Genomic DNA, 20,426 nt, shown 5'->3' with positions numbered 1-20,426 from the left:
CCCGATCACAGGTCTTCACGAAATTTTAGTAGCTACAGAGTCATTGTTTGTTTCTCGATGCAGTAAGAACGAAAATTGAATCAACATTGAATCAACAACTTTTAAACAAAACGGATCGTTTATGCACTGACTCATTTCATTAGTGACATAACTTTAAGAAAGGAAACGGGATATAGAACTGTAGTGATTGGCTGTTTCCATTGACCAATCAAATTCACGAACGTTTGATAAATTCAATGCAGAATCTAGTATTCATTGTATTTATGGTGTAATCAATTTTTGCGGGAATGTATTGAATGTGTTTATTGCGAACTTGTGAATAATCTAGAACAGTCTTTCTAAACGTTCGTGGGACTACGTATTACTGTACAATTTTTCTACCATATTTATTAATCAAGTTGTTCGTATTGTTACTTACCTTCGTACAAAAGCCATGGCTGTGCAACCGAATCAGCAGTTTAATATGGGTTAGTGAAATACGGTTTAACTTCAGTAATTTGATTTCCAACTCGACCTTTGTTTATAAATAATTTTATGATAATATGTTTCAGATCCACCGAGTCAGCAATCTTTTGTTAGATTCTTTAAAAACCTACCAGATGTAAGTAACTGTTTTGCATTGTGCTTTTGTATAGTTTCAGTAACCATTTTCTGATATTCAATTACAAAATGAATTGATAGATATGCTACTAGAAATGTTCTCTTTATCGCTAGTGGCTGGACAAAGAAGTAGTAATTAAAAACATATTCCTTTATTAACAAAATATATAGCAACTTCAAAATAATGACATTCCATAATACTACATCACACATTCCTGAAATCATTAGATTCATCACGCAAACGACAACAGTACATTACCAGACACTGATAAATAAATTGTATACAATGACAAGGATTTAGAAAGAATCACTTATAAATATGTAATAATTAATGCAGCTGAAAATTATTTTTTTCCAAAGATATGTTTAGCCTTTTCTTTAGCTTTATCAAAAGTCGTCGTTATTTTACTACCAATTCTTGACCAGAACGATAGAGGTGGTGCTACCTCGTCAGTGTCATTTGCCAAAGGTTCCACAGGCATTGGCGGAGGTGTTACCTCATCGGTTGCTGTGATTTCTCGTGGTTTCTCTCGAATGTCCCATGCATCAGCACTGTTAACTGGGGGCAGCGTAGCGCCGGGATTTATTGTCACTCCGTTATATATGTCATCGTCATGATGCGCATCGTATGGTCCACCTCCATAGGCTTCTAAAATTCTTGGTTCCAACTTGTGTTTGGTTTCACTGCTTCGAACAGCTTTCTGTTGATCTTCAGGTTGACCAAGTGTTTGCTGTCTAGATTCCCATTCAGATCCATACTTTTGAGATTGCTGATCTAATCTTGATGCTTCAGTGTCTTGATTATTCCACTGTTGATATTTATCTTGTGTTTCTTGCTGATCCAAATTTTGTTCGAAATCAGAGAGGTTTGAGTGACTTGATTGTTGTTGCATATCTTCTATATCGTCTTGATCTGGTTGTTGTACAAACGGTCTTTCATCACTGGGGTGATACGTATAATGCCATTGAACGCCTACTGTTGCATCATTGGACTTGTGTAACAAGTTTACTTGATCCCCATCTCCTCCAACAATGTTAAACCCGTTACTCTCAGATGGTTGATTTCCATTATTGGGAGCACTATTATCCTTGGGATTAGCTGCACCTTGATCTCCTCTGATATTTTGACTCCTAATATTCTCTGCATCAGATGCTGGTACAATTATTGGAGGTATCTCATGGATATCCTGTACAGATATGTCTCTACTGTTAGGATACAATGTTTGCTGACTGATAGTATTGTGCATATTCTGATTTTCTGTCTGTAAATTGTTCATTGATCCAATCCTTGAATACCTAGACCTTGGTTTTGGTTTCCCCGCAGGTTTAGGTAAATGCATGGTAGCTCCATGTGGTTCCATAGATAAATCTTTATTGTCTTGTTGACTGAACTGCCCAAACTCAAGTTTCCCTGCTGTTTGTTGACTAAGGTCATCAAATTCACCTGTTTGCTGGGTCAGATCGTCGGAGTGCTGGTTTCCTGTATGAGGCCTCCAAGGTTGATGAGGTTGCTGTGAATCCTGCCCAAACTCAAGCTTCCCTGATGTTTGTTGGGTGAGATCATCAAATTCACCTGTTTGCTGGTCCAGATCTTCTGATTGCTGGTTGCCTGTACCATGTCTCCAAGGTTGATGAGGTTGCTGTGAGTCCTGCCCAAACTCAAGCTTCCCTGATGTTTGTTGGGTGAGATCATCAAATTCCCCAGTTTGTTGTGTCAGATCTTGAGTGTACTGGTTTCCTGTACCAGGTCTCCGAGGTTGATTAGAGTGCGGTGATAGCTGCCCAAACTGAAGGTTCCCTGATGTTTGTTGAGTGAGGTCATCAAATTCCCCAGTTTGTTGTGTCAGATCTTGAGTGTGCTGGTTTCCTGTACCAGGTCTCTGAGGTTGATTAGAGTGAGGTGATAGTTGCCCAAACTGAAGGTTCCCTGATGTTTGTTGAGTGAGGTCATCAAATTCCCCAGTTTGCTGTGTCAGATCTTGAGTGTGCTGGTTTCCTGTACCAGGTCTCCGAGGTTGATTAGAGTGGGGTGATAGCTGCCCAAACTGAAGGTTCCCTGATGTTTGTTGAGTGAGGTCATCAAATTCCCCAGTTTGCTGTGTCAGATCTTGAGTGTGCTGGTTTCCTGTACCAGGTCTCCGAGGTTGATTAGAGTGAGGTGATAGTTGCCCAAACTGAAGGTTCCCCGATGTTTGTTGAGTAAGGTCATCAAATTCACCTGTTTGCTGGGTCAGATCGTCGGAGTGCTGGTTTCCTGTATGAGGCCTCCAAGGTTGATGAGGTTGCAGTGAGTCCTGCCCAAAGTTAAGCTTCCCTGATGTTTGTTGGGTGAGATCATCAAATTCACCTGTTTGCTGGTCCAGATCTTCTGATTGCTGGTTGCCTGTACCATGTCTCCAAGGTTGATGAGGTTGCTGTGAGTCCTGCCCAAACTCAAGCTTCCCTGATGTTTGTTGGGTGAGGTCATCAAATTCCCCAGTTTGCTGTGTCAGATCTTGAGTGTGCTGGTTTCCTGTACCAGGTCTCCGAGGTTGATTAGAGTGAGGTGATAGTTGCCCAAACTGAAGGTTCCCCGATGTTTGTTGAGTAAGGTCATCAAATTCACCTGTTTGCTGGGTCAGATCGTCGGAGTGCTGGTTTCCTGTATGAGGCCTCCAAGGTTGATGAGGTTGCTGTGAATCCTGCCCAAACTCAAGCTTCCCTGATGTTTGTTGGGTGAGATCATCAAATTCACCTGTTTGCTGGTCCAGATCTTCTGATTGCTGGTTGCCTGTACCATGTCTCCAAGGTTGATGAGGTTGCTGTGAGTCCTGCCCAAACTCAAGCTTCCCTGATGTTTGTTGGGTGAGATCATCAAATTCACTAGTTTGTTGTGTCAAATCTTGAGTGTGCTGGTTTCCTGTACCAGGTTTCCAAGGTTGATTAGAGTGCTGTGATAGCTGCCCAAACTGAAGGTTCTCTGATGTTTGTTGAGTAAGGTCATCAAATTCACCAGTTTGCTGCGTTAGATCTTCTGAATGCTGGTTGTCTGTATCTGGCATCCAAGGTTGATGAGATTGTTGTGGAAGATCATGAATGCCAGTTGGATGTTGCATTTCACTCGATTCAGCATGCTTTATGCTGCGCTTATATTTTCTTTGATATTGAGATCTGCTATGCACGTGTTCAGTGGTTTCATGAGCGCAATCAACAGTATCTTCCCCTTGACCTAAATTGAGTGCTCCAGTCATTAATTTACCTAAATTTGTTTGGTGCGCAGAGTTAAAACTGTCTCCTCTCGATTGGTACATGTGTCTGTCTTGATCTTGTAGAGCTTGGTGGGAACGGTGTTGGTGCTCATATTGTTCATTATTGTATTGTGCACTCTGCTCATTATGTTGTGAAATATCTCGAGAATACTCAGGTACGGATGATTCTTTTGTTTGACTAGAACTCCAGTGTTCTTTATAATGTGCAACTCGCCCTGGTGTGTTTGAATGCATGGCACTGTTTTGATTATATCTATTTCTCCACAAATTGTCATCACTCATTTGGTTTTGAACAAGGCTTGATCGAAGTCTATCTAAATGCTCTGACTGCTCCTGAAGGGTCCCTGCATTATACATATTACTGTTGTAACCACTTCTTCCACTATTCAGTACATTAGTGTATCCTGAACTAGGATTTATAAGTTGTTCAGTTGGTTGATGGTTTATTATTCGTCCCTCGTGTCTTGTGTATGTTCTGAAGTTACTTGTACCGTAACTGTTCGGAAAAGGATTCCTGTAAGGTAAACGTTCAGTTGAAGTATCTGCAAAGTGTTGTTCTTCGTTATGTTGCGATGACGATAAACTGCTTTCATGGTTCACTCGGCTCCTATAAGTATTGCTGTTTATATTGTGAGTATTATCACTAGCCAAACCATATCTATTAATATTTGTTTGTGCAAGGTTAGTAGATGCCACGTTTCCTGTAGTAGATATTTGGTTAAATTCTTTCCCTACTTCTCTATGGAGATTTTCAATTTTATTGTGTATGTCCGACACTCCAGTCCTATCGATTTCTGGTATGGGAATTCCACCGGTTGAGCTATAAGTGGAAGTGTAATTCCGTTTGTAATATCGGACCTTTTTAGGTCCTGATAGATATTGACCCTCCTCTTCGAACACACGTCCACGTCCCCCGTCAGTGTTGTACGAATCTACTTTACTCCAGTTTCCAGATTGTCCATTAGCATGATGAGGTTCTTGCGACGTTTGAGTGTTTAAATCAGATGCACCTTGTACAACTTGTGAATTTCCACTATATTCTCCAAAATCTTCAAGTCTCTCACTTTGAGCATTAGTTCTTTGAATCGATGACTGTGTCTGTTGTTGGTTCTGTATTCTGTTATATTTATGTTGTGCAATTGACTCAGAATTACCTACTTGATTATATGTCCTTTGAGAATTGAAAGCGTCTTCTGTACTAGGTACGTGCGAGCCGCGTCCATAATTACTATTTTGATTTTCAATCTCGGACAGTCCTTCGCCATTCGAGTATCCTGTACTGTAAGATGATGTATAATTTTTCTTATAGTACCTTACTGTTTTAGAGCCATCGACAACCTGACCCTGTTCTTCGTGTACTTTCCCATGGCCATTGTTTATATCATAATCGTTATGTTCGGACCATGTGCCAGGTCTAGAATAGTCGAGACCTTGCAAACGTGTTGCACCCTGATTTTGAAAGCTGCCAGATGATTGAGTTTGATATTGTTTAACATAAGAACCGCAGGATTCTATGCATCCACTTGGTGCAGATAATACATGCGTTAGTAATAAGGGTAAAATAACAATTCCTGGTATCACCATATTAATGGCTCGGTCTCTGAAATACAAGATATATTAGTTATTATCTATTATAAACCAAATCTATATAACTATATATATATTTATAGCCATACTGGATTTCTCCCCATACAACAATTTTAAATACTTTATTTGTTAAAAGAAGAAGTATTACACTCCTATTATTTATAGTACAGTACTAACTGTGTGCTTATTCTGAATTATAGCTAGAAATTCAATTACCTTCTAACAGTAGACCAAAATCCACTGCTTCGCTTCAACTGAGACAAGTGATAGTTGAGATGTTCTCAATGGCAGTATATGTTGATATGTACTACACGTACGTTGCAGCAATTCCATTTATGTTGGCTTCCCCTTCTTTTCACCACATCTTTGAAAACATTCTCTTTCATTCTTGCACGATGATAATTTATTCCTGCTAGTCTCCATTCTTATCACTACTTATAATTCACAGTAACATTACATTCATTTCTGTGAAAAGGGGTACCAATAAATACTTATATTATCTAACTGTATACCACAATTGTCTGTATCATGTATGTAAAAGTAACATGACATACCGAACAAGCTACATTTTCATCGATCATCAAAATGTATAGACATAATCCTGCGACTTCCAAGTATAGCTATAAATGGTTTTCCATATTTGGTTTGGTGTGTCATCAGTGAAGTCATTCTGAATGTGTAACATCCTTGTTGTGACGTTTTAATTAATTCTCATTTCATAATATGAATAATTCCAAGGTGATTTATCACAGAGGAGTAATAGAACTAAATAAAGTATTAATATTTCTCTTTTATGTACCAAAGTATTTCATATACTGTCTTTTTTTATTATTATTGTTTTGCTCCCGATTAATAAATGCAAGAAAATCGCTCTAACATGGGTAAATAATATTACAGATGTCATTATTACTAGAGAGAATTTATTATACAAGAAACAGCACTACAGGTATTTTAGTCTAGGTATCCTATTGTAGGTTTACACATTGCATTTAACAAAATATCATTTACATAATTGTACACTCTAGAAAAGTAAAGCGGTTCATGTTTTTGTCATGGTCTACTTAAAACATTATTGACCTTCATGGAACATGAACTGTGATCTTTTATCGTAATGAGGGGAAAAAATACTTTAAAGATAGTGCCGTGAAAATTTGTAATATTGAAACTTCAAGAGGTTCCTTCTAATTACTCTTTTGTCGACTACATTTTACATTGATATGTTTTTATGTAGCACGAAAACGAGCAAATAATAGTAGTGCGAAAATCAATAATTCAGTAAACGATTTACATCATACAGAGTATTACTGCTCATTTTAATATTAGTTAAACTCTCATTTTCCATTGTAATGTTTTAAGATACGATAAGCTACTTAAAAATTGCATACTGAAAAATTGATGTATACGTTCCACAAAATGCCAGATTTCATTGGAATCTTACACATTAAATTTATCAGTTCATGATGCTGTGACCCCCAGATAGACATTGACCTACAGATATACACGAAGATTCATTACTTGGAAATGTGAAACGTAATAACGATTTACTATTACTTTTCACAATTTTCTGGTCCACAATACTAATACTTTACTCATAATTCAAACACTTTGAAAATGTGCATGTGTAAAATAATGATGTGTTTCAACTTTGCCTTCGAAATCTGGAGTCTGTTTTAATATCATATAAAATCAACGAGCACCAAAGAGTACTAAAGTCTGTTACTGGTACAAGCAATTAATAGTAGCATTTAAACTTTGTGAATTTTTAAATATCGTGTTTTGCATAATGTAAAATTTAAAATACGTATTGTATTATCATGCCTATGTAAGAGAAAATATAGTATCAATATGGTACTTGAATGCTCAGTCTGTGCTTCATGCTCTTCTATTGCCGAAGAAGCATATTTATCATTTCTGGACACATGCAGCTTACATAAATAGGTCAAGGATATATTGAAAAACAAGCGCCACAAACGTAATTCTTAATACAGTAGTATAGTAGCAGATAACATATAGTAATCACTGGAACAAAATCGTAAGTTTTACAATATGCATTTACATTTAAACAATCATTGATTTCAGAAACTCAACACCACTATACGATTTTTCAATAGATCAGATTATTACACTTTACATGGTAGTGATGCCCTGTTTGCTGCTGAGGAAGTTTTCAAAACCACATCAGTTTGCAAAATGATAGGAGCAGGTAAAACGTTGACTTTAATTATAATGGTTCATTGTGTTTTCAATGGTTAAAAATTGCTTGCGTAAGACAAAATTTTATGTCCGATATAGATCCGTACAAAACTGAGGGCGTTATTCTGAATAAAAACCATTTTGAAGCTTTCATACGTGATTTATTGTTAGTGAAGCAGTATAGAATAGAAGTGTATATCAATCAAGGAACTGCGAAAAATCACAATTGGGTATTGGAACATAAAGGGTCTCCTGGTAATTTAACACCCTTTGAGGATGTATTATTTGGTAATAATGATATTGCAGTTAGTGTACGCGTAATAGCGGTGAAGCTGGGAATGGAGGGGAAATCCAGAGTGAGTCACTATGAGTAATCTTGTTCGGAATTTTCTGCAGAAGAAAGTATTCATATTTAATATGTATTACATTCTGTAACAATTTGTAGGTTGTAGGTTTAAGCTGCGCAGATACAACTGCAACCTTATTTTCCGTCTGTGAATTTCAAGACAACGAGTCATTTTCTAATCTGGAGTCACTTATCGTTACCCATGCACCCAAAGAATGTCTACTAATCCAGGGTGACGGGAGTTATGAATTCCAAACTCTGAAACAGGTAGACAAATAGGACATTCCCTTTAAATAAATGTAACTGCTTGTTTAATGAAAACTTATCAGGGAATGTGACAATACTAATCGAGCATTCTTTTAGCTAATGGAACGAAATAATATAATGATCACGTTAAGAAAAAAGATCGAATTTTCCAGTGATTCGATCGTACAAGACTTAAATACTTTGATAAAATTCAAGAAAGGTCAACAGCAAACTGTGCAGTCTTTGCCGGAAATCAATCTGAATCTTGCTATGTCAGCTACTTCCGCTCTTATCAAATATTTAGATGTGAGTGTAAAGCAAATCTGCTGATAGAAGAATACTACTTTTTATACTACGATTTAATGTAATATCTTTCAATTAGTTAACATCGGACGAAGGGAACTTGAATCAGTTTAGCATAAACCAAATAGAACAGTCACGTTATTTGAAATTAGATGCGGCTGCTATGAAAGCGCTTAACATCGAACCACGCGTTGATACTTCTGCTTTGAATGGAAATGCACCGACAAGTATTCTAAGCCTTCTAGATAAATGTAGAACACCTCAGGGCCATAGACTTCTTGCACAATGGGTTAGACAGCCCCTTAAAGATTTGTCTCTAATAAAAGAAAGGCACGACATTGTGGAATCATTGGTGAATGATAATGAATTACGATCCAATCTTAGCGAAGATCACTTGAGACGTGTACCAGATCTACAAGTCCTTGCAAAAAAATTGGCCAGGAAGAAGGCGACATTGCAGGATTGTTACAAGTAAACTTCGTACACTTTGTATATCCTAAATTTTATTTGTACATATTTATCACTTATTCGCACTTCAGTTTGGAATTCACATTATATCCTTTTCGTTCCAGGATCTACACGAGTATGTCGCATTTGCCAAACATAATAGAACAACTGTCTAGTGCAAACGTGGTGGCCTTAAACGCAATGTGTACCGATCCATTAGCTGAACTTATTAAAGACATGGATAAATTTCAACAGATGGTTGAACAAACAGTTGATTTGGAAGCTGCTGCAAAGGGAGACTTCTTGGTGCGATCTGAATTTGATAAAGGTTTAGAAGGTACTCATTATGATTTGTAATTGTAAATATTTATAAACTAGGGTGCAATTATTCAAGTTTATATTTGATCCATTAATTCCATAATATTAGAGCTAAAAAATAATATGAATGAAACGGAAGAGGAGATACAAGCACAGTCCAGAAAAGTTGCAAGCGACCTTTCAATCGAAATTGGTAAAACATTAAAGTTAGAATCTAATCAACAGTTTGGATATTATTTCCGTGTCACATTGAAGGACGAAAAGGTATTGAGAAATAAGAAACACTACACTATTTTGGATTCTAATAAAAGCGGCGTACGATTTCGAAACAATAAATTGAGCGAATTGAATGACGAATATATTGCTATTAGGGATAAATATACAGGGGAACAGAAGAAGGTTGTGACGGAAATAATTGAAATTGCAGGTTTGTACAAATTGTTAGTGTTTTTTTTTAAAAAAAAGGTCTTTCTCCGATTTTCGTTACTAACTTATATTTGCCACCCGTATAGCTGGTTACAGCAATCCACTGGCAGCTATTGGAAATGTGTTGGCATGTCTTGACGTACTTACTGCCTTTGCTTCTGCCGCTATAAATGCCAATAAACCTTACGTTCGTCCTAAAATGCTACCCAGCGAATCAGGAGAATTGAATCTTGTCCAAGTTCGACATCCATGTCTAGAGATTCAGGAGGGAGTAGATTATATAGCTAACGATATCAATTTCAAAAGAGGTAATCGGATTGGGGAATTAAAGACTATAATATTTATATGTTATTTGCAAGTCCTTTTTCATAACTATCCAAATTTTAGGAAAATGTCATTTTTCAATTATAACTGGCCCAAATATGGGGGGCAAAAGTACTTATATAAGGTCCGCGGGTGTTGCTGCGTTAATGGCACATATCGGAAGTTTCGTTCCTTGCGATAAAGCAACGATATCATTACTGGATTGTATCTTAGCCCGTGTGGGTGCCGACGACTCCCAGTTAAAAGGACTTTCTACGTTCATGCTGGAAATGATAGAAACTGCTGCCATATTGAAGGTAAATTTGAATAATTATAGTTCACGGTATAAAGTCTCAAGTATATGAAATATCTTTGTATAGACAGCAACATGTAACTCCCTTGTATTGATTGACGAATTGGGAAGGGGAACATCTACTTATGAAGGTTGTGGTATAGCATGGTCAATCGCAGAGTAAGCTCTAAACATTGCTCCGGTAAAAGCATTTAGCCCCATTATTTTCTGATTCGCGGATGTATCATCTTGCGATGTCGTTGTAGGTATTTAGCGAAAGACGTTGAATGCTATTGCCTTTTTGCGACACACTTTCATGAGATTACTAAATTAGAAGAAGAAGTACCTGCTGTTACGAACCAACATGTTACAGCTCTTGTCAATGATAATAAATTGACTTTATTGTATAAGGTGAAATCAGGTATATGCGATCAAAGCTTTGGCATACACGTTGCTAAAATGGCCAATTTTCCGGAAGATGTAATAAAGGTTAACATTTATTCCATAAATCTTTGAATGGATTACATAAAATTTGTCCATGATAACATTTAACCGTAAATGTTACTTTTAGTTTGCTAAGCGTAAACAAGCGGAACTCGAAGATTACCAAAGCTCAGTTTTCGAAGGATCCGATGACCCGCGGAAGAAACAGAAAATTATCAAGGTAATAATATCAACCTTTTTAACAACTTTTTAATGCGAATAAACTAATTATAAAGTGAACGCAATTATATTGGCCAGTTAAAAAGCGAATTGAATATTGTTAGTGGATATTATACAGGTTTATCTTTACTAACAATATTACAGGAGGCTGATGGACTCATTGAAGAATTTATTATTAAATACAAAACGTTAGATAAGTCTTTACCAGATGCAGATTTAAAGGATAAAATTTCAGAGTTCAAGAAAGAAGTTCTATCTCATAAAAATCCTTATATAGAAGCGCTGCTTGCTGCTTCGTGAATGAAAGCACAAATTACGTAATTAAAATAACGATCAGTATTATTTATATACTATTATATATATTACTATTACAATCATTTTATAAACATTTACAGTAAATCGTTAATTTCTCTATAAATCTGTGTCAGTTTTTTATTACCGTATTTTTCCACGTAACTTGCATCGATTTAGATTGAGAGTCTATTTTACAGGTTTAGAGGGGTCTGTAAGTCATAGTGATCTCTTTTATTAATCATTTGTCCAAGTTTTTTTAAAGTTACATTCAGTTTCTCCAGTGGAATATTATAAGCTCTTTCGTTTATCTTTCAGCAAATGCACAGGTGAATTCAAGAAGCCTCGTCATATTGTAGGCCCCTCTGAACTAAAGCATACAAGATACAGAAATTTGAATCGGTTTTCCTGATACCGGAAATAATCAAAACGATCGAGTTATACGGTTCACCCGGTGGATCCGTAACGTTTACTTTCACCAAGTAATATGTATCGTCGGTTACATAATAGTCTTTATAGTAATTCTCGCGGGGGTACCGCCCGCTGATAACATATTGATTCACTATTTTCACCATTGTAACCTTGAACTTGACTAGAGTATTCGGTGTTTCTGGGGAGTGTCTGCAATCTTGCATTAGTGGCTGTTAATTGTACCTTTTGTATCGTTTTTATTAACAATTATGGATCCCGCGATCTTCCCCGAAGAAATTTGGATAAAAATTTTAGTGTATTGTGATGTGCCTGATATTATTGCTTTCGGTAGCACCTGCAAATATTTAAGAAAAACGTCGGATACGGACTACCTGTGGTAAGTTTGCGGTTAAGTTTATATTTAAAGTCACATCGGGGTTCAATAATATCTGTGTTCACGTCAAATCTTTGGTAAATCGTTTAGATTTATACAAGAACTTTTAAAATTCTGCGACTGTAGAATTTTCTAACAGCGATTTTTCCTTCGTTAATTTAAAAAAATTACAATCAATGTTTGCGTTGCGTATACACCATGAGAACTGATTACTATCTGTTGTTTATTCTTGTTTTAGGAAAATGAAGTGGCTAGAATTAATTTCGAAGGTGCAGTTCAGATTTCCAGACATCAAGTGTTTACAATTACTTAGCGTCAGTTTTAAAGCAATGTGTTATAGATTGCATATGGTAATTACGTTGGGGGAGAATGTCCCTTTCCCGAAATGCTGCCACTGCAGCGGTTACACGTGTCAAAGGAATTGCATTGAAAGTTCCAGCGCAAAAGTAGTAATTGAAATTGGAAATAAATACACGTGGATTATTAAGCCATACTTTGGCCTGAGGAGACATTTCTCGATGTTCGCTATACCGAAGTACAACAGCGAAATGTATCTAGAACAGATGCAAACCCAAAACATTCCAAGTAGTAGTACACGCTCCAAATATGATGTTACATCACTAGCTAAAACATTGAAGTTACTGAAACTACCTGAGACAGAAACTAAGTTTCCTAGGCCCAGCGGTCCGTTCTGTGTGTTTTGCAACCCCGTTAAATTGTACAGAGAGAAGAAGAGATTAATTACGCATCAGAATGATCCGTCGTGTTATACAAGGACAAATCCGATTTACGAAAAACTTATAAATGGTTATTGCGCCGATACCGTCGAAGTGTTTGGAATTTCGAATGTCGATGTTATTAGTCCAGCGAAAGCGTTAATAAACGATGGAACATTCCCTATTGTTAAAACATTCGTCGATCACTTATTTCATAAGATGTGTCTAACCGCCACGCTGAGAAAACCCAATTCGGTGCTGATGTTCTGTGAACCATTAGCTATGCATCCGACGCTGAGGAAACAATTGCTACATTACTTGTTCCAAGAGGTTAAAGTAGCAAGGTAGGATATAAGAATCGCATTGTAAAATGTATTTTTCAAAGATGATACAGGAGGTTGTTCTTAATTTTTAGAGTATGCTTGGTCCCAAAGCCGTTGGCGGCATGCGCAATGCTAGACGTAGAAACTTGCGTGGTTGTTGATAGCGGAGCTCTCAGTACAACAGTAGCCGTTGTGATTGGTGGACGTGTTATACCGCAGCGCTGGAGATTGTTACCCGTAGGTGGTTGGCATGTAGCTTATCATTTAAAACAAGCCATGTACTGGCAACCAAAAAGATATAATCAAATTCCTATATCATGTTTGGACACGTTAGAAGTTAAAGAGAGGTGTAGATTAAGTTACAATATTAAAAATGAAGAGAAGCAAGTAGGGCAAAAATCTAGGGAACATATTATTCTTAAAGCTGATAGTTATGCTGACTATAGACACGTCTGGGTAAGCGAGTTCTACGTTTAGACTTGTAAAAGCAGAACATTTTTATAAAATCGAGGTCTAAAAGTAATGCGAACATAAAAATTTTGTTTTCAGAGAGTGTCCTTGGGTTCGGAATTATATATTGCTCCTGAAATTATGTATATTAATCTTGGCTTGCCCCAAGTGATAAAGGATATAACATCTGGTTTATCAGAAGAAATATTGCACAATTGCCTTTCGAATATATTACTTACAGGAGGCAACACAGACCTTTCGGGTTTCGAGTTAAGATTAGCTAAAGATCTGCGAGAATTATTGCCCGAGCATAGTAACATTTTGGAAGTGAGAAGTTGTCCTGGTACACATAGTTGGAATGTCGCTATGGGTTCAACGTATGTGCCTTTAGCTATGCATCCTGGTAAGGATATACAATAATCTTTAGTCCATAAATATGTTCGTATTTTAAATTCGTCTAAATTCGTTGTCCGATCACTGTTTCAGATAAAACTCCACCCGAATACATAGAAGGTAATCCATTTTGGCTGTCGAGAGAAGAATACGTTTTGTTCGGGTGCGAGTCGTTGGAGCAGTAAAACTATAAATGATCTCTCACAATATTAATGCATCACTTATGCAAATGCACCCTCGGTACGTGCAATTACGACTATAAAGCTCACCATCCCGGAGAAATTCTTTTTGAATTACCTTTAAATTAGCCACAAACTGCAGTCACGCACGATTGGGGAGACATTTCAAAGTGAAACACTTGGATAAAATTAAATGTTGGTTGGTATTTATTATATAAAAGATTCCTTCATATTTTCTAGGAGTGTGCGGATCGTCCCGAGGTTCGGGTTCCCGGTCCTCGGGACGGGTCGGACAATTTCGGACAATACTGCTCGAGATCCCGAAGTTTTTGTCTTCCTCCCAAGTTTTGAATATGGTATTTATTTAACTACGTATATGGGCATATTCAGTATTCACAGACTATTTGGTAGCAATGAAAATATATATGTAAATGAATAATAAGATACAAATTATGATTCAACAGGAGACAAAAAGGTAAAAACTTATCACTGGTAGTGAAATAAATGATATACATAATCCTTTCCGTTTCCGAGTTTTGCCAAGCCGACCTGAAATCAAATTGCCCGCTCATGGCGGTTATGTTTGTAGCCCAAATCGAGTCTCGGGATCTCGAGCAATACGAAAGTATCGGGATCCCGCCCGAAAGTTTCCGGCCCGTCCCGAGTCCGAAATGTCGGGTACCCGCACACCCCTGATATTTTCATACTACACTGCAGTATATTATTGAAATGCTAACTTATATTATAGCACTTTTGGATTCCACGTTATGCAATCGGGGATGTACGAGGTTGTGGAAGTCCTCTAGCATGCATCCAATGAATACTGAAGTAGGATTTCTACATGATTTTAACCATTTCTTCTTTTTAGACTCCATATTTTTGAAATCCCTGATTAACATTTTACACTTCTACAAAATCATCATCCAGACGCAAAATTTGGACTCCGTCCACCCCAAGTTTTACAAGTCTATTCATAGGGGCATGTATAAAATGTGCCTGCTAAATGAGGCCAGACATTGAATTGGGGTAAAACTGATTTCGATGGTATCCTCCACTTTTATTGTATTATTACATATTCACTTTGTGTCTCCCTCTGTTAAGATTATTCTCCCTTGTCATCTCATATTCACGACGAATCATCATCGTTCCTAATCATTTTCCACGACTCTATAAACCTAATTCTCCCTTTTTTTAAAATTGAAATTATCTTTGTGTACATATTTCAAGTAGCAAATTATTTTATAAATGTAAAAAGTCTAAATCGCTCGAATTACGATGTACAGATAAGTAGCTTTAGAAGATACTATTCGGAGATTAGATATACCTATATATTCTGGATATGGTATTTCTAAGAAAGTGTCTACGGTTTATTACATTTACATCTCATCGTTCTTGCCAAAATGAGAAGTAGGATAATAATATGAAGAGAAAGAAGTAGTAACATTTCTAGTCACTTTAAACATAAGTAATTACTTAGATTTCTCTTCCAAAATAGTGAGCTTAATACTTTTAAAGCTAGGAACACAATTAAGTATTCATCTTTATAACGTAAAATCATCGCTAATATAATTTTGTTTCCAATTTGGATTGAAATTCGTACGCAATTTACGATTATTACTTATAATATGTACAGTGAAGATATTTTATTGATTAATGAATTATTATTCTATATGTATGTAGTATTTAAAGAATTAAAATACACTTTAATACTACTTTAGATAAAGATTTAATGTAATAGTGTACAAATAAGAAGATATACTGTAAATGTCATATTGTAAGTTACATTTTTATTAACGAGGATCCATACAAATTATTACATTATTGTAATAAAGTTTTATTTATAATATGATACCGTTGCTAGGTGCATGCGAACCGTTCGACATCTCTAATGTAAACGTGTATATAAATTAACAAGTTTAAATTGTGAAACAATATAAGTATTTATAGTATAATTTATACATATTATATATGTCTTTAATATTAAGTATACATTTCCTTCATCTCTCAACAATTGACAATTCAATCTTCTAAACAATGATTCCCTAGAGGGATTTACGTACAAACATGCATTGTCACAATATGATTTGGTATCAAATTCTTTGTTCCATGTACGTAGAAAGTATAATAAGTATACAATTGAAAATTCAATATTTTACTATTAACTGAAGATATAATTTTACGCGATAGTTCAATTCACTGAAAAAGGTAATATATGGAAAACTATTTCATAAATTATATAATTGCGAATATGTAAGAAAGTAGTCTGGGGTCTATATTTTAAGACTCGACAGCGGAAGTGTATAAATTATTTTTAGAACATCTATAATTTGTTGAATAAAGTGAGTATTTACTAAAGACATTAAATGACTTTCATTTTAATTCTATCCATGCCGAAGGTCTGATAACAACGTTGCAAAGCGGGGGCTTTGATTCACGGGGCACGCAAATTTTATTTGTAACATTCTTTAAAAATTCGCCCGTTGCAACTTTTTTGCGTTTCCGCGGGAAGCTTAAAACCACTATGAAAATTTATGAACTATTGCGATGTGTGGCATATGATATATGATTTGGGAATAGAGTCAGAATCACAGAATTGCATGGGATGAGTATGGAAGTGTTTTAGGAGTATTTTGGAAATCGTGTAGAAGTGATGGAGTAATGTAAAAACGTCGTGGGAATCGTGTAGAAGTGGCATAAGTGTATTATGGAAATGAAGTACGAATAGTGTAGCAGTGATATCTATTTACTAAAAAAGGCTGTAATAAGAAATATTCCATTTTTTTTTCATTAATTTATTTTCTTGCATTTAAATATCCTAGTCGTTTTACAGAGTCATTGCAGCTCATCACGCAATTATATTGATCAACATAATTTGTTGTTTATTTGCATGAAAGAATGTTTCAAAGAATTGTTCATTTTATTGTTAATTCAATACATCCGATTATTTATGCAGAAAGTAACATGGAAATTCTATAATATAATATTTATTTTCCAACATGACTATATATAAATGTGTAGTGCACAAAGATATATTATGCATCTCCCAATCTTTGAAATTGTACAATTCATACGAAAACACTTCTTACAGAGCATGTACGTTCCAGCAAGTACATGTACAGATATACATTTACTTTCTTCTGTATGTTGCGTACGTAATTACGTATGTCGAGAACAATTTAACACAGAGATTTATAACGATTCCCAACTCGAATGTGAAATCAACAATTTCTTATTTACAAGAACACATTTAAAAACGTAGAGGAACTTATTACAACTTTGGACAGTATTAATACAAGAAATTTACATTCCTTACAGATATAAAACTCATTCTGTTAATCGGTATTTTGTAGCACTGCACACGTACCCTATTAGCATCTATCGACTAAAAGATAAATGTAATGTACATACAGGGAACTATACAAGTTTGACGACCATTACTTTATGTACCATTACTTTGCATCTTGTTTTAAATGTATCTATGATTTTTCGTTCTATGCCACAGTTAATGAGTATAAAACTTCAAAAATGAATTCTATCCATTGCTGCATTTCTGCTCGCTATTTATACAAACGTGGAGAGCTCGCTGCGTCTCCCGATCCGAAAGTATTATACATCGCCGTATAATGCTACTGCATGTAAACCAATACTTTCCTACTGGATTATACTTGCAAAAACTGTGCAAGTCATATAAATCATGTGCACTTGAATGTGTCTTTGCTAATTTGCTCTTGTCTTAAATACATATGCGACTACTGACATTCTTAAATTATATTTTGAAAGTCAGAAAAGTCCGGCAGGTTTTGCCTTCAAAGTGAGATATGAAAAAGTGTAAAACATACCACCTGGTAAAAAATGGTTATATTAAAAATATTATACTAATTTATATAAAACCTTTTCTTCGCCTTGCAGTCAACGTGGCAATATTTATAATACATCTTACGATAAAAGTATAACAAAGCAATTGTTAATTAGTTCGTAACTAGCTAACGTAAATTAAGGCGTCCTAGCTAATACGATATCTCATGATAAGAAGTTTCGAACAAGATATTCTTACACGAAGCACGTGCTGTAGTTATGTACAAAACTAAATGTCTATTAAATTTTTTAAAATCAGCACGCTGTATATTATGCTCGTAAGTTAAATCGTTATAACAAGTTACGATTCATTATCCTGTTTGGCGTTAATCAAGTATGAATAATAGCAAAGTATATGTAAATTTGGCGTCTCGCATATTATGTATAATATTGTCACAAACTGTGGCATTGAAAGCAAAAAAGAATACCTAACAATAGTTAAGAAATAATAAATCAACATATCCGGTATAAGCATTTCATTAATAATTTATGTAGGTACAATATACAATCTGCAAACGTTGCATTTTCGTATAGAATTTGCCTCTAAGTTTCTTCTAGTGTAAATACCTAAATATCTTGCGTTACAAATCGGGAGTTTTGCATCTCCCTTTGTAAAATTTTCAGATAAACCGCTGTTAGACTGTTAAGAAATGATTCTGGCGATGAAACACAGCCGTTATTTGTTTCATAGAACAGAATAATTGTTTGATACGACAAAATACATATGGGAAAAACCATCACGCTTACGTATGTTGTCCTTTAAATGAGATAGAAAACACTCCTAGTTCAATGCCTACGTGTTTCGATGACGTATCTTGATCCGTTTATACAAACTATGTACAAAAATGTCTACTCCAGACTTATACACAGTTTATACCCATTGTTAGTCTTCTTCTTAAAATAAGAATGCAGTGGAATGTTTCCTATGTATAAAGATAATTCATATTCCGCTCGTCTACTGAAATCAACATTATAATATCTTCGATGTAAATCGTATACAAAGAATTTAACCGATATATGTGTATAAATCAGAGAGCATAAAGTTGCACATAAAGTACGAATGAAATTGTAGAAGATACATACATATAATATTACCACTGCATTCCAGAAAGAACCACCGCTCCCTTCGATAAATTGACTTAACAACACGATGTGCTTTCGGGTTCCGCCTCGACTAGATTAAAATCTAAACCACCAGGCCTGGCGAATCCAGTTTTGATACCATCCCAACCGTCCTCGACCTTGTATTCTCCAGTTTGTATTCTATTATAAACTTCCTGCGTAACTGTTCGAAATGCCTCCTCCACATTAACTCCGTTCTTCGCACTGGTTTCAATGTGGTGCACTCCGTGCTGGTCAGCGAAAGCTCTTGCCTCTTCCTTCGAGACCTCCCGTCCACCCCCGTTAGTGACTAAGTCTAATTTACAACCTATCAACGCAAATACAGGTCGGTGTGGCTCGATATGCCTACGAGCTTCCATCATCCATTGAGAAATATGCTCGAAACTGGATCTATTACACACATCGTACACGAGCAGTGCTCCAACAGAATTTCTGTAGTAGGACTTGGTAATTGACCTAAGATAAACAGAGTTCAACAGTGTTCCTGTGAATTCTTCTATTAACTACAAGTAATTCTGGGATTACCCATCGACGAACACATAAGACAAACATAACGCACCTAAATCTCTCTTGGCCAGCCGTATCCCACAACTGTAATTTTATTCTCGTCCCATCTTTCACTTCGATTAATCGGGCAAAGAAGTCTACGCCAACTGTTGGGTCTGAAAGCTAGAAATACAATAGGAAATGTATCGTATAAAATGTATCACGCTAAGGAGAAGAGTATTTGGGTAGCAGGTATTGTGTTGCACTTTAAAATCTCTATTTTCTTAAGAAAATTACAATCTATCGCGTGTGTATTATTAAATGGAGGAATTGGAGGTGCTCCAATTGTGTCATCGGATTATCGAAATAAAGATCTTCGGGCCATGCGAGAATCTAGCTGAAATTGCGGAGCAGTTTATTGGCGGCATGAGAAATGCGAGAGCGAGGCGCGACATTGTTGACGAAACGGGTTAGAAGTCGCTGCGTACCTCCGCGAACTTCCCATCGGTGAAATACTTGAGCAGCGAGCTTTTCCCGACTGTACTGTCACCGATGAGTATCAGACGGAACTGATAATCGAAAATTGGCTCCACCATCTTGACGTCCGTTACGATTAGAAGCTCTTCACAAGCAACGCTCGCGTTGTCACTTAAAAAATCATCATTTCCCTGTATACACACTTGTCAAAAGTGAGAACAATTCCCGCTGACCGTGACATTAATCATCAGCTTCCTACCTTTGCACGAGACTGTACTGCGCTTATTGCGCACGACACTGTGCGAATAAACACGCAGATCTCGGGAGGATCATCGTGATCAAGTGCATCGTGATTTC

General features: G+C 36.2%; 4 protein-coding genes across 20 annotated transcripts; 2 read left to right on the top strand and 2 right to left on the bottom strand.

The window, feature by feature from the left end:
• Window positions 1-279: 279 nt before the first annotated feature.
• Spel1 (DNA mismatch repair protein spel1) lies at window positions 280-11,390 on the top strand. 4 transcript variants are annotated; one of them, XM_076812432.1, is made up of 15 exons: window positions 280-467; window positions 552-601; window positions 7,515-7,638; window positions 7,728-7,984; window positions 8,074-8,241; window positions 8,338-8,526; window positions 8,603-8,994; window positions 9,096-9,307; window positions 9,398-9,715; window positions 9,801-10,022; window positions 10,102-10,334; window positions 10,398-10,489; window positions 10,576-10,798; window positions 10,881-10,973; window positions 11,117-11,390. In XM_076812432.1, the coding sequence occupies exons 1-15, from the start codon at window positions 434-436 to the stop codon at window positions 11,270-11,272; spliced, it is 2,763 nt and encodes a 920-aa protein (XP_076668547.1). In that variant the 5' UTR covers window positions 280-433; the 3' UTR covers window positions 11,273-11,390. The 4 variants fall into 4 exon arrangements, with proteins under 4 accessions (XP_076668547.1, XP_076668548.1, XP_076668550.1 ...); XM_076812433.1 differs by lacking the exons at window positions 280-467; window positions 552-601 and adding an exon at window positions 5,930-6,173; XM_076812435.1 differs by lacking the exons at window positions 280-467; window positions 552-601 and adding an exon at window positions 6,251-6,381.
• LOC143369038 (uncharacterized) lies at window positions 737-5,793 on the bottom strand. 8 transcript variants are annotated; one of them, XM_076812430.1, is made up of 4 exons: window positions 5,652-5,793; window positions 3,669-5,448; window positions 3,011-3,062; window positions 737-2,881 (listed from the first exon to the last, which is right to left on the bottom strand). In XM_076812430.1, the coding sequence occupies exons 2-4, from the start codon at window positions 5,430-5,432 to the stop codon at window positions 945-947; spliced, it is 3,753 nt and encodes a 1,250-aa protein (XP_076668545.1). In that variant the 5' UTR covers window positions 5,433-5,448; window positions 5,652-5,793; the 3' UTR covers window positions 737-944. The 8 variants fall into 8 exon arrangements, with proteins under 8 accessions (XP_076668545.1, XP_076668540.1, XP_076668538.1 ...); XM_076812425.1 differs by having other exon boundaries at window positions 737-2,098; window positions 2,357-5,448; XM_076812423.1 differs by having other exon boundaries at window positions 3,011-5,448.
• Window positions 11,391-11,467: 77 nt separating the features above from the next.
• LOC143369043 (actin-related protein 6-like) lies at window positions 11,468-16,094 on the top strand. 3 transcript variants are annotated; one of them, XM_076812443.1, is made up of 6 exons: window positions 11,468-12,071; window positions 12,307-13,128; window positions 13,200-13,344; window positions 13,657-13,960; window positions 14,044-14,328; window positions 14,878-16,094. In XM_076812443.1, the coding sequence occupies exons 1-5, from the start codon at window positions 11,944-11,946 to the stop codon at window positions 14,133-14,135; spliced, it is 1,491 nt and encodes a 496-aa protein (XP_076668558.1). In that variant the 5' UTR covers window positions 11,468-11,943; the 3' UTR covers window positions 14,136-14,328; window positions 14,878-16,094. The 3 variants fall into 3 exon arrangements, with proteins under 3 accessions (XP_076668558.1, XP_076668557.1, XP_076668556.1); XM_076812442.1 differs by having other exon boundaries at window positions 11,471-12,071; window positions 13,200-13,563; window positions 14,044-14,324; XM_076812441.1 differs by having other exon boundaries at window positions 11,471-12,071; window positions 13,200-13,563.
• A 933-nt stretch (window positions 16,095-17,027) lies between these two features.
• Window positions 17,028-20,215, bottom strand: LOC143369050 (ras-related protein Rab-39B-like). Of its 5 annotated transcripts, none has more exons than XR_013085326.1 (4): window positions 20,081-20,215; window positions 19,666-19,775; window positions 19,068-19,562; window positions 17,028-18,942 (listed from the first exon to the last, which is right to left on the bottom strand). XR_013085326.1 is itself a non-coding variant. In XM_076812459.1 (4 exons), the coding sequence occupies exons 1-3, from the start codon at window positions 20,186-20,188 to the stop codon at window positions 19,124-19,126; spliced, it is 657 nt and encodes a 218-aa protein (XP_076668574.1). In that variant the 5' UTR covers window positions 20,189-20,215; the 3' UTR covers window positions 17,028-18,942; window positions 19,080-19,123. The 5 variants fall into 5 exon arrangements, 3 of the variants coding, with proteins under 3 accessions (XP_076668574.1, XP_076668576.1, XP_076668573.1); XR_013085327.1 differs by having other exon boundaries at window positions 17,028-18,939; XM_076812459.1 differs by having other exon boundaries at window positions 19,080-19,562.
• Window positions 20,216-20,426: the final 211 nt, after the last annotated feature.

The sequence above is a fragment of the Andrena cerasifolii genome, chromosome 5 (genome assembly GCF_050908995.1).
Source record: "Andrena cerasifolii isolate SP2316 chromosome 5, iyAndCera1_principal, whole genome shotgun sequence".
In the NCBI taxonomy this organism is placed as follows: domain Eukaryota; kingdom Metazoa; phylum Arthropoda; class Insecta; order Hymenoptera; family Andrenidae; genus Andrena; species Andrena cerasifolii.
This window is presented reverse-complemented; position numbering and strand designations above follow the sequence as displayed.